At 37.5% G+C, this 15,325-nt stretch overlaps 1 protein-coding gene across 2 annotated transcripts in view; it reads left to right on the top strand.

The window, feature by feature from the left end:
* LOC107728115 (desmoplakin-like) overlaps window positions 1-11,100 on the top strand; it is a 40,106-nt gene extending 29,006 nt beyond the window's left edge. Inside the window, exons 18-24 of one of the 2 annotated variants that reach the window (XM_016538195.1) lie at window positions 1,533-1,726; window positions 1,809-1,971; window positions 2,081-2,164; window positions 3,780-3,887; window positions 3,983-4,081; window positions 5,164-6,990; window positions 7,367-11,100. In XM_016538195.1, the coding sequence (XP_016393681.1) occupies window positions 1,533-1,726; window positions 1,809-1,971; window positions 2,081-2,164; window positions 3,780-3,887; window positions 3,983-4,081; window positions 5,164-6,990; window positions 7,367-10,621 (5,730 nt within the window). In that variant the 3' untranslated portion in view covers window positions 10,622-11,100. The remainder of the gene's footprint in view (window positions 1-1,532; window positions 1,727-1,808; window positions 1,972-2,080; window positions 2,165-3,779; window positions 3,888-3,982; window positions 4,082-5,163; window positions 6,991-7,366) is intronic. The other variant, XM_016538196.1, reaches the window with a different exon arrangement.
* The last annotated feature ends 4,225 nt before the right edge of the window (window positions 11,101-15,325 follow it).

Raw genomic sequence — 15,325 nt, 5'->3', positions numbered from 1 at the left:
AAGTATATATATATATATATATATATATATATATATACAATTTATTTATTCATTCATTCATCTATTATTTATTTCATTTCAGGGTTACGGTTGTCAGCATGTCATGAATGAATGAATATTATTTATTTATTAATTTATGCATTTATTTATGTATTTAACAATTTCTTTATATATTTCACCATTTATTTTATGATTTAACTTTGAGTAATTTGGCCCTCCATACACACATTTAACAAATATTAAATTCAAAATTTAAATATTTTATTTCTTGAATTGAAAAATATCCTATATACTTTTATACTTTTTATAATGAATATGTTCCTGACACGTTTCTTAGAGCGAGTGTTCGAGGAAGGAAACATTCTAGATCTGATTCACGCTTCATGTTTATTTCAGAACATTCAGTACCTGCCGCTGTCCTGGAGTCAGTATGAAACCGCATTTAACACATTTAATAACTCAACATTATTAAACACATCAGGTTTCTAAAGCACAGCGAGCAGCCGCTGCAGCAAACATCATTATTACAGAAGTTCATGAATTCTGGAATTTCAAACAGAATACTTCGATCTACAGTCGACCATCAAACGCTTCCCAGAATAGACGCCAATAAACACACAGCGTTAAAGACTCAAAGTTAGAAACAATTAAAATCTCAGTTTCTTTAAGAAGCATCATTACTGTTCAAGCTGCATATTAATAATGATTCATCTGTCTGTGTGATGTTTACATTCTTCACAGAGACGTCAGGAGACGAGAGACACACTAGAACACGCAACAGAAAGGACAAATAAAATAAAATAAAATAATCAAGAAATGAGAGACACACCAGAACATGCAACAGACAGGATAAAATATTTTTTAAAATAAAATTAAAATAAAATAAAATGAAATAATTTTTTTTTTTTTTAAATCAAGAAAACCAGAAAGGGTCTTTTGCATACAGCTCTTAAGTGCAGTTAACTCTTCAATAAAAGCAAATATCTTAAAAATATACATTAAACTCAGGATATTTTCCCTTAAAGGAAATATCATGCAATTTTGCTTCTCAGGTACATTTATGTTGTTTTTAGGATATTTCTCGAAAACAAGGCAACAAATTCTGATAATATATTCTTTTAATTATTTAAATGATTTATTATAGAATTATTTTTTAATTTTATATTTTTTAAATTTTATTATTTTATTTTATACATTTAAAATTATTATTATTATTATTTTTTTTATCAAGAAAAACAGAATAAGTCATTTGCCTGCAACCCTTAAGTGACGTTAACTCTACAATAAAAGCAAATATCTTATGCAATTTTTGCTTCTCAAGTTTATTTAAGTTGTTTTAAGGATGTTTAGATATTTCTGGAAATCAAAGCAAAAAAATTTTTTTATAATATTTTATTATTAAATTATTTTAATTATTTATGAATGAATTATTTAATTATAAAGTTGTTATTTTTAAAAAAGAAAAAGAGTCCTTTGTGTGCAGTTAACTCTACAGCATGACCTAACAAGTGCTGTAAATCCTCTAAATGCAGAGTATGCGCAGCGATTTGGAGCAGAAGCAGGATTTGCTGAATTCACTGGTGGGCGATTTCAGTAAAGTCCAACAGTACAACGAACAGGCGGATCAGGGCCGTTACAGGTGCATCATCACCCTCTCCCAGTACGCCGAGCACTTCAACCAGCTGTCAGACCGCTGGAAACGCATCCAGATACAGATCAACAACAGGTCAGACGCTCCGTCCCTAACAGAACGGCTGGCTTCCCAACTATAGGCCTAAACGAGTGCGCTAACGAGGCTGTTTTCTCAGGCTGGACGATCTGGACGCTTACGTGCCGCATCTGCAGCGATACATGCAGTCTAGTTCTCGTCTCGGCGGCTGGATCGACGAAACCCAGCGACAGATCGATTCTCAGCATCCCGTCAAGACGGAGGACATCACAGTTTACACACAACTGCTCAACCAACAGAAAGTGAGTCTGGGAAACATGCATTTGAGAGGCACGAAAACAATCACAACAGCACAGCCATTTGTTTGAGTTAACTGAAGACTTTTATCATGCTGTTTTCTCATGTGTGCAGGCATTAAACTCTGATGTAAAGGCGAAGCGAGAGCTGTTGGAGACGGTGCAGAAAGACGGAGAAACCTGCATGAACGCCATCAAGGTATTCAACCTACAGTTTCCTTTAATGTGCTGTTACAGGATTTTGTAGTGTAAGGCCCAAAAATAACAATTGTTAAAAATAAAAGTTGTATCTTTTCCATACAATGTATTGTTGGCTATTGCTACAAATATACCCCAGCGACTTAAGACTGCTTTTGTGCTGCAGGGTCACATATAGTAATTAAAACATCAAATGATAATAATTTGTGTCGTTTCTGTCTCTGACATGACTTTTCGGCTTATGCAACACTTATAAAACACTTTACAGTAAGGTTTAATTTGCTTACATTAGATAACATAAACTAAAAATGAAAAATACTTCTAAAGCATTCATTAATTTGAGTTCATGTTAATTCACATTAACAGTTAACATTTACTACATAATACATTGTTAAAAATAAAAGTTGTATCTTTTAATATTATTTAATCTCTTAACTTTATTAATACTATTTAATTGACCTAACATGAACTAACGTTATTAACTAACGTTAACCAGGGTTGTTATAGTTAACTAAAACTGAAACTGGAACTAAAATTAAAACCATTAAAAAACATTTTCGTTACTATTTTCGTTAAAAATAGACGTTACCTGAAATAAAATTCAAAATAAAAAAACTTTTATTTTTATTTTTTTATTTCAGCTGGTTGCAACATTTTTCATTTAAATTGATTAACTTTATGTACTAAAATAACCAAAACTGAAAAAAAAATAATAATAAAACTATATGGACATAAATAAAAGCTAATAAAAATGACAAAAACACAACAAAATTCCTAAAACTTTAACTAAAATAAAAATAAAAATGGAAAATGGAAACAAAAACAGATTCAGATATCAACAACGTAAAATAACGCTGACATTAACAAAGATTATTAAATACTGTAATAAATGTATTGCTCATTGTTAGGTAATGTTAGTTAATGCATTAATTAATGCCAACTAAAGGGACCTTATTGTAAAGTGTTAAGATAATTATTACAAAACTTCATTGTAAAAAATAAACTACATTATTACCCATGCAGCTCTGATCTGCTAAATGCGATTATAAGGCATGAAGATATTATAAATATTAACATGTGGCCATGTGAAAAACCAAATACATATTTAGTCATTGTTTGAGGCTACTGCTGTAGCTTGCAGCCTTACTAAAATCTAATTTGTGACCCTGGACCACAAAACCAGTCATAAGGGTCAATTTTTTATCTGAAAGCTGAATAAATAATCTGATGTATGGTTTGTTAGGATAGGACAATATTTGGCCGAGATACAACTATTTGAAAATCTGGAATCTGAGGGTGCAAAAAAATCAAAATATTGAGAAAATCATCTTTAAAGTTGTCCAAATGAAGTTCTTAGCAATGCATATTACTAATCAAAAATTAAGTTTTGATATATTTACGGTAGGAAACTTACAATATATCTTCATGGAACATGATCTTTACTTAATATCCTAATTATTTTTGGCATAAAAGAAAAATCAATAATTTTGACCCATACAATGTATTTTTGGCTATTGCTACAAATATACCCCAGCGACTTAAGACTGCTTTTGTGCTCCAGGGTCACATTTCTGATCTGACAGCATTTATTAATAATGTGAACTGTGTCTCTGTAGAACTATGAGCTTGAGTTGGCAACTTACAGCGCTGGACTGGAAACTTTGCTCAACATCCCCATCAGGAGGACTGTGCTGCAGTCACCATCTTCCACCATTTCAGAGGAGGTACACCTACAAACACACGCTTTCCCAGCGTCACTGTTATTGCAATGTTGCTTTATTATAACGTTATATATTTTGTGCTTATCTTTGTCCCCCAGGTCTCTTCTCTAAATGCGCACTACTTAGAATTGCTCACCCGTTCAAACGATAACTACAAACTTCTTATGGCTTCCCAGAAGAACATGGAAGAACTGAAGGTATATAAAGACACTTCGGTTTTGATGAAATTAAGAAATTAAGACAGTAGTAGTGTCATTTTACAGTGATACTATAATTTTTTCCCCCTCAAATACTTGATTTTTTTTTACAGTGAAATATTACAATAGTAATATCTTATTTTGTTTAATATTTATTATTATTATTATTTTTATATATATATATATAATCATATTCAGTGCTGGGTAGCAGCTGATTACACGTAATCTGGTACTCAGATGACAAAAATTAAGTACATGTAGTTACATTACATTTTAAAATACTTGTAATCAGACTACAGTTACTTTTTATTGATTACATATTATAACAAATTAAATACTTTTTTAGTAAGTGTTTTATTTTTTTATGGTGGTTATTTTAAAACAATTTATTTTATTTTTACATTTTAGTTATTTAATTAATTATTAGCTTTTCATTAAACTCACAAACCGCCTGAATTTCCTTCATGAACACCAGTTTAAGAAACCTTGACATAATGTAATGTTTAATGCACTTTATGTTGTTAATAACAACGAATGGAATATGTTTTCTTTTATATTTTTTTTATATTTTCTTTGTATTTTTATATCAATATGCTACAATATTATCCTATTGTAATCAATGTGATAAACGACTTAGGTCACAAGTAATCAAAAAGTAGTCTGAATATATTATTTAAAATGTGTTATGTAATGGATTACGTTACTAACTACAGTTTTTGTTATGCAATTTGGAATCAGTAATGGACTACAATTTGTAAGTAATCTACCCAGCACTGGTCGTATAAATATATATATCTCACAACGTTTTTGGCCAAATTGTGCAGCTGAGCATTTTTTAAATTGCAAAATTAGACTTTTTTCCCCCCCCCCAAATCGTGAAACGCACAGTGAATGCACTTCAAAAGCTTTGAAATGACCCATTCTTGTGTCTTTAAATGGTTTTAGGACTCAAGTCAACAGACAATTTGGCCAAATGTCAGCGTAAGGTTTCATAATGCCAGGTTTTATTCTAAAGGGACTTACCTGGTAAATATATAGTTATGTAGCACAAAATAATGAATTTTAAAATGTGTTTTTTGCAGATCCGGAATACCAGGATTGAGCTGCTCGAGGAGGAACTTCAGCAGCTGAGAGATGCCATTAAGGATCACACTTCCACGAATGCATCTTTGCAGGAGACTCTTCTGAAATATCAACAGGAGCTGAATGAATCGCAAACACACTTGCTATCTCTGGAAGAAGTGAAGAGGACTGAGACTTTGAAGTGCATGGCCACACAGGACAGCCTGGACTCTTCAACCGACCGCCTTCAAGGGCTAACGGATGAAGTACGTCGCCTCAAACTCCAGTTGGATGATATGGAGAGGAAGAAAAAAGTTGTGGAAGAGCGCTACAAGTTTTTGCAGGAAGAACACGATGAAACTATGCGCAAGAAACTCAAGGAACTGGAGCAGGCCAGCTGGGCCAAGATGGAGCTGGAAAAGACTGTGTCTGACAGGACCCGAGAGTTGGAGCGTCTGCGAAGGGAGTTGGAAGATGAGGCTCGGCGCGTCAAGGAGGCACAGGCAGAGCTGGCAAAGGTAAGGCAGGAGCACAACATAGAGATACGAAAGGTGAAACAGACCTACGAGTCTCAAATCCTCGTAACTCAGACCAGCGTACAGAAGCTTTCGCAGCAGAAGGAAAGTGATGCTGCTTCCATGTGTCTGGAGTTTGAAAGATTAGAGGGAGAATCTAGGGAGTTGAAGGAGCAGCTACAAAGGCTTCGTCTCTCCCTCGGCCAGGAGGAGGCCCAGAGGAAACACCTAGAAGAGGAGGTTCAGAGACTTGGCGCTGCAAGTACAGAGGAAGGCCGAAAGAGGCATGAACTGGAATCTCAAGTCCAGTTGTTGCTTAGCCAGAAGCGTGAAGCAGACAACAAAACGAGAGAGGTACAGGAGAGCTCCAGTCGGACACTGCAAGATAAGAGTAGTGAGATCAACCGTCTCACACACTCTCTTGAGGAGGAGCGACGTCTGAAAAGATCTTTAGAGGCCGAGACCAGGCGACTGGAGGAAGAGTTGGCCGACCTCAAAACTAAGAACGAAAACTGTAATGTGGAGTTGGTGCAACTTCGCTCTTCCCACCAGGAGTTGAGCCTCATCCGGGTGGAGCTGGAGGCCCATGCCCTTGAGAAGGGCCGGTCTGAACAGACTATTGCGCGCCTCCAAACCCGCATTCAAGAGCTCCAGGAGGAGCTGAAGAGGCTGGAAAGCGAGTTGGAGAAGCAGCGGCAAGTGGTGGAAGAGGAGGCCAGCAAGCGCAGGAGAACGGAGGTGCAACTTGAAAAGAGTAGCCAGGCCATGAGGGAGTACACCACTACGATCACCACGTTGCGCAAGAGCCACGAAGAAACTAATCTTGAGGCCAAACATGCGGATGAAGAATGCAAGCAGCTGAAGGAGGCCCTAGACCGTGCCTTAAAGGAGCACAAAGCATCTTCTCAGAGCCTGGCTGCCTTGAAAGCCGAGATGAACACTCTGAAACTACAGCTGACGCAGGAGCAGGGGCGCGTCCAAGACTCCAACCAGCGCTACGAGGCCCTTCATCGCAGCATGGAGGAGAAGACTTGCTCATTAAACATAAGCACTGCAGAAACTGAGCATCTGCAAAGGCTCAACGAAACTCTTTCCAAAGATCGCCTCCGCCTGGAGGAGGAGTTACGCTCTGTGCGTCTAGAATATGATGAACTGCTCAAAAACAAAAAGAGTGGAAATCGGGAAATGACTGAACAAATCGCAGCTTTGCAGAAACAGCTCGAGTCCAGCCAGCGTGCCGGTGCAGAGCATGACAGGCTTATGCGACAGCTCTCACGAGAGAGAGAAAAACTGCAAGTGGAGATAGAAAATGTGCAAAAACAAGCCAGAGAGGTACTAGGATAACTAGAAACTAGAGATCTCTAGTTCCATCGTTAAGATGCATAGATTTAGCTAGCTGCATGCATCTCTCTCTCACTCTGCAAGCTGTAAATTCCTACTGTCTTGACATGCAAAATATGTCCCTATAACAATCTGCCATATTTTTGTATGTCTTAATGTGCATGTTCAACCTATTTCCGCACCACACCCTGCAGATTTGCATCTTAATACACGCCTCTGTGGTTTGTCCTTGGTAAGCTTCCACGTCATACAATAACAAATCAATGCCCTATCTGAAAAATCATATACAGAATTACCATCTTAAAATACTGTAAAGTATGTTTTAAATGATAAAACAATAATTTTCTCTTTTGGCCTTTTGTTGCAGACTTCCTCTGTGATCCAAACATCCCAATATCAGTGCAGCAGCCTGCAGCAAGAGCGGGATGACCTCCTCAAGAAAATGGCCGCAATGGAACAGGATATGATGCGCTTGAAAAAGCTGGAAGATGAACTAGCCCGTATCAAACTCTCACTGGAATCAGAACTGCGACTCAAATCACAGCTGCAGCAGGACAATGAGAGGATCAAGAAGGATTTTACCCAATGGAAGACCAAATGTGCGACTCATGAGGAGCAAATTCGACAGCACAACTCAGAGCGCTCTGGCTTGGAGAGTCAATTTAATTCTGTCAAGGCTGAGATGGAGAGGCTGAGGACGCAACTGAAGGAGACTGAAGAACGCTACAGGCTGCTCTTGCAGAACTTGGAACGAGAGAGGGCAGAGATGCAGGCACTTCGAGACTCACAGCAGAAGGAGTTGCTGAGACTGCAGCGGAAACCAGATGACGCTACCAAATACACTCAGACAGACCTAACGGACCCCTCCTCACTGGTCTTCGAAGGTGTCCGCAAGAAGGTCACAGCGCAGCAGCTGCATGACTGTGGTGTGATTGACAAGGTGACATTTGAGCAGTTGATGAAGGGCCAGCGGACTGTCGAGGATGTATCTGTTGACATCAGGCTCAATCTTAAAGGCACTGGAGCCATTTCGGGGCTGGCAGCAGGACCTAAAGGCAAAATGACCTTCACTGAGGCCAAAAAACAAAAGTTGATTTCAGACGAGAGTGGAAACATGTTGCTGGAGGCTCAGGCTGCCACAGGGTACATCATAGATCCCAGAGCTAATGTGAGGATGACTGTTGAGGAGGCTTGTCTGAATGGACTTGTGGATGAAGCTGACAAGAAACAGCTGTTGACTGCAGAGGCTGCCTGTGTTGGGTTCAGGGATCCCAAAACTGGGAAACTCTTGCCAGTTTGCCAAGCCATGAAGAAAGGAATAGTTAACCGAGAAACAGCTCTGCGTCTCATGCAGGCACAAGAGGCAGCGGGAGGAATCCTTGATCCCATCCTTAGCGTCTATCTTTCCAAAGATACCGCCATGGACCGTGACCTTGTTGATGAGGACCTTTATCAAGCTCTAAATGCCAGACCAGACTGCTATATTGATCCCGACAATGGTCTGCGTGCCAGCTACGTTACCCTCAAGAAGCGATGCAAGGCTGATCTCAGCACTAGCTTGCTCCTGCTTCCGGCTCCAGAGAAACCCATAACTGTACAGGGACTGCGGCACAAAGTTAACGTATCAGATCTGGTGGATGCGAAATTGCTGCAACCTTCGGATGTAGATCATTTGAGAGAGGGCAAGATTACCAGCCATGATATTGAACACAGGCTTCGGGCTTATCTCCGAGGGTCAACCTGCATTGCTGGGATTTATGACGAGGCCAACGACTGCACCTTGCCCATCTACCAGGCCATGAAGGAAGGGCTTCTGCGACAAGGCACTACCTTGGAGCTTCTGGAGGCCCAGGCCGCCTCGGGATTTATGATTGATCCCATCCACAACGAATACTACACAGTCGAGGAGGCCTGTAAGAAAGCACTGGTGGGTGTGGAGTTTAAAGACAAGCTTCTGTCTGCCGAGAGAGCAGTAACTGGGTACAAAGACCCAGGCACTAACAAGATGATCTCGCTTTTCGAAGCCATTGAGCGTGGTCTCATCGAGAAAGGTCATGGCATTCGCCTGCTGGAGGCTCAGATTGCAAGTGGTGGCATCATTGACCCTAAAAACAGTCACCGAATTGATGTTGATGTGGCGTACCAAAGGGGCTACTTTGATGAAGAGATGAACCAGATTCTGAAAGATGAAGGAGATGACACAAAGGGTTTCTTCGACCCAAACACAGAGGACAATTTGACCTACTTGCAGCTAAAGAGCCGTTGCATCGCTGATAAGAAGACAGGACTAGTGCTTCTGCCCCTTTACGATAAGAAAAAGATGCAGCAGAAGAACTCCACAAGGAAGAGACGTGTACTGATTGTTGATCCTGAAAGTAATAAAGAGATGACGGTGCGTGAAGCCTACGAGAAGAAACTCATAGACTACGAAACCTTTTTGGAATTGTCTCAGCAAGAGTGCGAGTGGGAAGAAACAGTAATCACTGCCCCAGATGGCTCGACCAGTACAGCTATAATGGACATGCAAACAGGCATTCAGTACGACTTTAAAGAACTGCTTGCTAAGGGAGTGATTGACCAAGATGTCCTTGATAAGTATCGTTTGGGAAATGTCACCCTTACAGAACTTGCAGATATGATCACCAACAAGACGAAGATGCTCAGCAACCCCCTCAGCTCCTCTGTCAGCTCATCATCTTTCACATCCCAGACGACAATGAAAAGCCAGTTAATTAAAACTGAAACTGTTAAAACAGTCGAGAGTATCTCCACTCAAGATCCAACCTCAACAAACACCGCCAAGCATGTTTCCAGCATGTCAGTCAAACTGACCCCATTAGTGGAAATGATCGAGGAACAGAATCCAGTTGGAGCAATTTTTGACACAGAGAAGATGGAGAAGATCAGCGTATGTGACGCTCTGAAGCGAGGAATCATCGATTCCATCACAGCGCAACGACTCCTGGAGGCTCAAGCTTGCACGGGTGGGGTTGTGAGCCCTGAAAACGGTCGGCGTATTTCTATTCAAGAAGCAACCCGACTTGGTATTCTCGATGACGACATGGCTAACAGGATAAAACCTGCCCAGAAAGCGTACATTGGTTTCGAAGATGTGAAAATTAAGCGTAAAATGTCAGCCGCCGAGGCCGTCAAAGAAAAATGGCTGCCGTACGAAGCTGGCCAGCGCTTCCTCGAATTCCAGTATTTAACCGGTGGGCTGTTCGACCCAGAACATGGGTGCAGACGTTCACTCGAGGAGGCTTTGCAGCTCGGCTGGCTGGATATGAGAGCGGCTCAGAGGCTCCAGGATACGCGCCACCACCCCAAGACACTCACCTGCCCCAAGACCAAGCTGAGGATATCCTACAAGGAGGCTGTGGAAGGTTGCATGACTGAGGAGAACACGGGTGTCCGCATGCTTCCCGCTGCCACGGTTTCATCACGTGGCATCAGCAGCCCTTACAACCTCTCGAATCCAGGATCTGCCTCAGGCTCTCGGAGCGGCTCTCGAAGTGGATCCCGTAGGGGCAGCGTAGACTACAGTTTATCCCCCTCTTCGTCTTCCAAATATAGCAGCTTCAGCTACAGCAGAACCTCTTTCAGCTCCAGATCACTGTCCTAAACAATCATTTTGTACTGTGCAATGGTGTATAACACAATTATCCATCAAAGTATTTTAAGATAACATTATGAGAAAATCATTTATTATTGGAAATGTGGATGGTGTTCTAAACGAATCAGCATTTTTTTTTTTTTTGGAAATCTTAAGAAGAACCAGTAGCATTTAATGTTTCTTAAATCTATATTGAATGTATTAATACAAAACATACACTTTTAATTTTGTTTGCTTATTCACATTCTGGGTGTTTATCTGCTTTTAAATTTCATTAAACAGATATGAAAGTTGTTTATAACACTAGATTTTGAGTAAAGATTTCACTTTCCTGTTTTGTTTTTACACTAATACTACTTGAATTGTAGTTTTTTCCTGAAAGTTTCAGTGCCTTCACTTTACCTTTGTACTAGTCTGAATTACTCTGTGAAGTTACTTTCTAACACGGTGTCTGACATTTTTTCTTACGGTTTTATTGCTCAAATAAAGAAAGAACTCATAAAATGTATGGCTCACGTGAAGAATTAATGTTTCTTAAATCTATATTGAATGTATTAATACAAAACATACACTTTTAATTTTGTTTGCTTATTCACATTCTGGGTGTTTATCTGCTTTTAAATTTCATTAAACAGATATGAAAGTTGTTTATAACACTAGATTTTGAGTAAAGATTTCACTTTCCTGTTTTGTTTTTACACTAATACTACTTGAATTGTAGTTTTTTCCTGAAAGTTTCAGTGCCTTCACTTTACCTTTGTACTAGTCTGAATTACTCTGTGAAGTTACTTTCTAACACAGTGTCTGACATTTTTTCTTACGGTTTTATTGCTCAAATAAAGAACTCATAAAATGTATGGCTCACGTGAAGAATTATGACTACGGTGTGATTTTATGTGTGACATTTTATATTTAGGATTTATTTCATGCCTGAAACAATCTAATCCAAGCCTGACCTCACAATATTTACTTTTAAAATTCAAAACTGAACATTAATACTTTTAATTCCATTCAGTTATTAGTGATTACAACCAAAGACCAAAGTGCATGTTAAAGCAGGAATAGGGATTAACGATTATTAGGGTATTAGGAATAGGGTATTAACGTCATATATTATTATTATTTGTATGATTATTATTAAAGATAACAAAAAGTGTTCAGTGCAGATAAGTAACTAGTCCTATTCAAGATCATCTCACAACCACTCAGAAGTTATTAACTGGTATTACTTAATATTTTTAGAATGTTGCTGTTGCCAATATTTATTGGAAAATTGCCTAGTTTGATCGTGTCAACTAATTGTATCATAAAGAAGGTAAAGGACATTCACTTTAAGATTTTAAACGCCTGTCTATCCTCTCAGCTCTCCAAATATGCTGACATTAACGATGTTTGTACTTTATGCATTGAAAATTAATCTAATTATTGACTAATCATGTTATAATCATAAATAAAAAAGCTAGTAAATTATCTTCAAGCACCGTGGAAGGATGTTTTTGCATTGAAAATGGTATGTTTTATGAAGACGTGGATCTTTATTTTACCTTTTAGTTCTAAAAATATTTTCCAAGCATGCAGACTTCTAATAAAATAATTGAAAGCCCTGTAGGATAAATGTTGTTTTATTGTGTATGGATGTGTGTGCTGTTATACAACATCAGTTCTACTATGGTTGTATTCAGGTTGCCAAAAATAACCACTTTAAAAAAATTTTAGTGACTTTAAAAATGCTCTAATAACGCATTTTGGTCAGTTTACCTGGAAGACATATAAAAATTTATATAAAAAATAGCATAGTTTTTCATAAGGGAACGAAACTTTGCAAGTCCTTTAAGACATTCAAAATACACATCTTTTTTTTTTTTTTAAATAGATATAACCATAAAAAAAAAAAATATATATATATTTTTTACCATCTGAAATTAAAAGGTTTCTGTAAGTAAAATTAATTTATTTTGTTTGAAAATTTTCAGAGTAATATTTATGTTGTTTCAATGTTGTTTTGTTAGAAATAAATATGTAGGTCTCATACATTTTTGAGCAGTCATGAATTTAATTAATTAAGATTTTGAATGCATTATCCTCCTGGGACCCAGGCATTGACCTTATTATACTTTAGTGAATTTCTCTGAGACCCTACATGCTCCTTGGTCTTTAAATATGACTGATATTGACAGAACGATCAAATTTAGCACTTTTAGGGAAATATGATAATGTTTTGTACCTATCATTTAAATCTGGCTAATTTACAGATTGTTTGTCGTGAATAAACATCTCAGAAAAATGTTATGGGGTTTCAAAATCGGAATATGACATTTTGTTATGAAACGGGACGTAATTTTCATGTCTTCTTTAGAGGACACCAGGACAAACAGCATGTTAATCAGGGAAACAACAATTATAGATCAATATTCCTATGAAATATGAGATATGAAAATGTTGCCAAGTTATTACTCCCATTATTACACTTCTTTTTTCATTATGGTTTGCCCAAGAACACATTAATATGCAAATTAGATGCAATCTACAGATACATTGTATATAATGGGAATACCAATTTATGAACAATTTACGCACATATTCCATAAAGTACAGTAGTATATATCAAATCATTCTGTTATATCTTTCATAACGTAGTTGAGAATAATCTTTGTACAAAGTTTGGCTAAAAATTACAGATTGTTTGTCGTGAATAAACATCTCAGAAAAATGTTATGGGGTTTCAAAATCGGAATATGACATTTTGTTATGAAACGGGACGTAATTTTCATGTCTTCTTTAGAGGACACCAGGACAAACAGCATGTTAATCAGGGAAACAACAATTATAGATCAATATTCCTATGAAATATGAGATATGAAAATGTTGCCAAGTTATTACTCCCATTATTACACTTCTTTTTTCATTATGGTTTGCCCAAGAACACATTAATATGCAAATTAGATGCAATCTACAGATACATTGTATATAATGGGAATACCAATTTATGAACAATTTACGCACATATTCCATAAAGTACTGTAGTATATCAAATCATTCTGTTATATCTTTCATAACGTAGTTGAGAATCATCTTTGTACAAAGTTTGGCTAAAAATAGTCTGAAACCTAAAAACTGATTTGTGAATGATAAAATAAAACATTGTTTTAGCTTATACATGACTTTTCATGTCTATTTATTATTATTATTTTTTAAATAACTTAGTCCTGGCGTCCTCTACATAAAATATGAATACAATATATTTTTTCAAAAATGTTTTCTCTCCAATGCGATGACATAAAAAAACAACAAAATTCACAAAACTTGTTTTTTTTTTCAGGTTCTGCCAGACACGCACGGAGGTACAACAACACGAGGACGTGAATTACTTCCGGGGTCACAGCACTGTGCAGCTGTGTTTACATTCAGAGGCTTCAGCTGAGAATTCCGCGTTTATTGAAGGTGAAGAAATGCTGATTTTTAAATATTTAAAACACGAAAATGTCAATGCTAAGATTAATAGTAATATATTATGTAAGTGTTAGGGTCTACTTTATTACTATTTATTATAACTGTACCGAAAATACTGTAGTATTATATATTTTTTGGACATGTGCCATGTTATTCTTTTTTATTTATTTTTTTATTATTTTTTTTTTATTATGCAATAGAAGAACAACAAATACAATTACAAAGACAAGTAAGAACAAAAGACAATAAGGGTTACAAACAATACTCCAAAGCATACTATGTTAGCTTATAAGATTTACACCATGAAAGAGTCTTACATGCAATAGAATTATTAGAGTTTCTTAAAGAGTTTACATATACATCAAGGACCATTTCATATACCATGACATACCATGGTATATGATTATGCTAATCATTCAATGCAATAGTATCCAGCTGACTTTGACCGTTTTTATAGAAAACTAATAGGATTGAAATGTCATTTATCATATAGTCTTAATGCAAACACCACAGTTACACTATGGTAAATATAACCATACTGTATGTAAGGGAATATGTAATGTACATCCAGCCGGTTGTTATCTCAGAATAAACCCCGACAGGGTGATCAGCCTGAAGGGGTTTATTCTGAGATAACAACCGGCTGGATGTACATTATCCCGCTTATTACACGGCTAAAAAGATTTGTTTTTACCATATATGTTGAAATTAATGCTGAAGTCTTCTTCCATTGTAACACGCGGTGGTTAAGTGTTTTCAGTCACAAGATGGCGCCAGACAGTCAACGATAGCGGAGTGACTCGTTAAGCATATAAGTAGTACCGGTCAAGATAACTCGTAGTACCCGGATGAGCGGTGTGTTATTCAATTTGGCGGTTGTTATCTGGGAATAACATTTTCTGCCACAATTCTGCGCGCGAAAGATCATATTTTGAGCGCACAAAAGTGCGTTTTGCACGCGCGCGAACTGAGTTTTGTGGAGAAAATGTTTGTCTCGCAAAGAAGAAAGTATTTCGAGCGCACGAAAATCAATTTTGCATTTAAAATAAGTTTCTGGATGTGTGCAGACCTTCTCTTTTGCGCCTGCAACGTTTCACTAGCTTGCTCACCTGATGTGCTCGCTAAATGCCAACAGCTCGCGTGCTCAACACAACCCAGCGTTACAATGTGCCATAATTCCAGCCAATCAGAGACTAGGCTGCTAAATTCTGATTGGCTGCCTTGACAACCAATCACAACATTTCTTGCATTACCTCGACAGCA

The sequence above is a fragment of the Sinocyclocheilus rhinocerous genome, unplaced genomic scaffold (genome assembly GCF_001515625.1).
Source record: "Sinocyclocheilus rhinocerous isolate Xijiao unplaced genomic scaffold, SAMN03320098_v1.1 scaffold936, whole genome shotgun sequence".
In the NCBI taxonomy this organism is placed as follows: domain Eukaryota; kingdom Metazoa; phylum Chordata; class Actinopteri; order Cypriniformes; family Cyprinidae; genus Sinocyclocheilus; species Sinocyclocheilus rhinocerous.
This window is presented reverse-complemented; position numbering and strand designations above follow the sequence as displayed.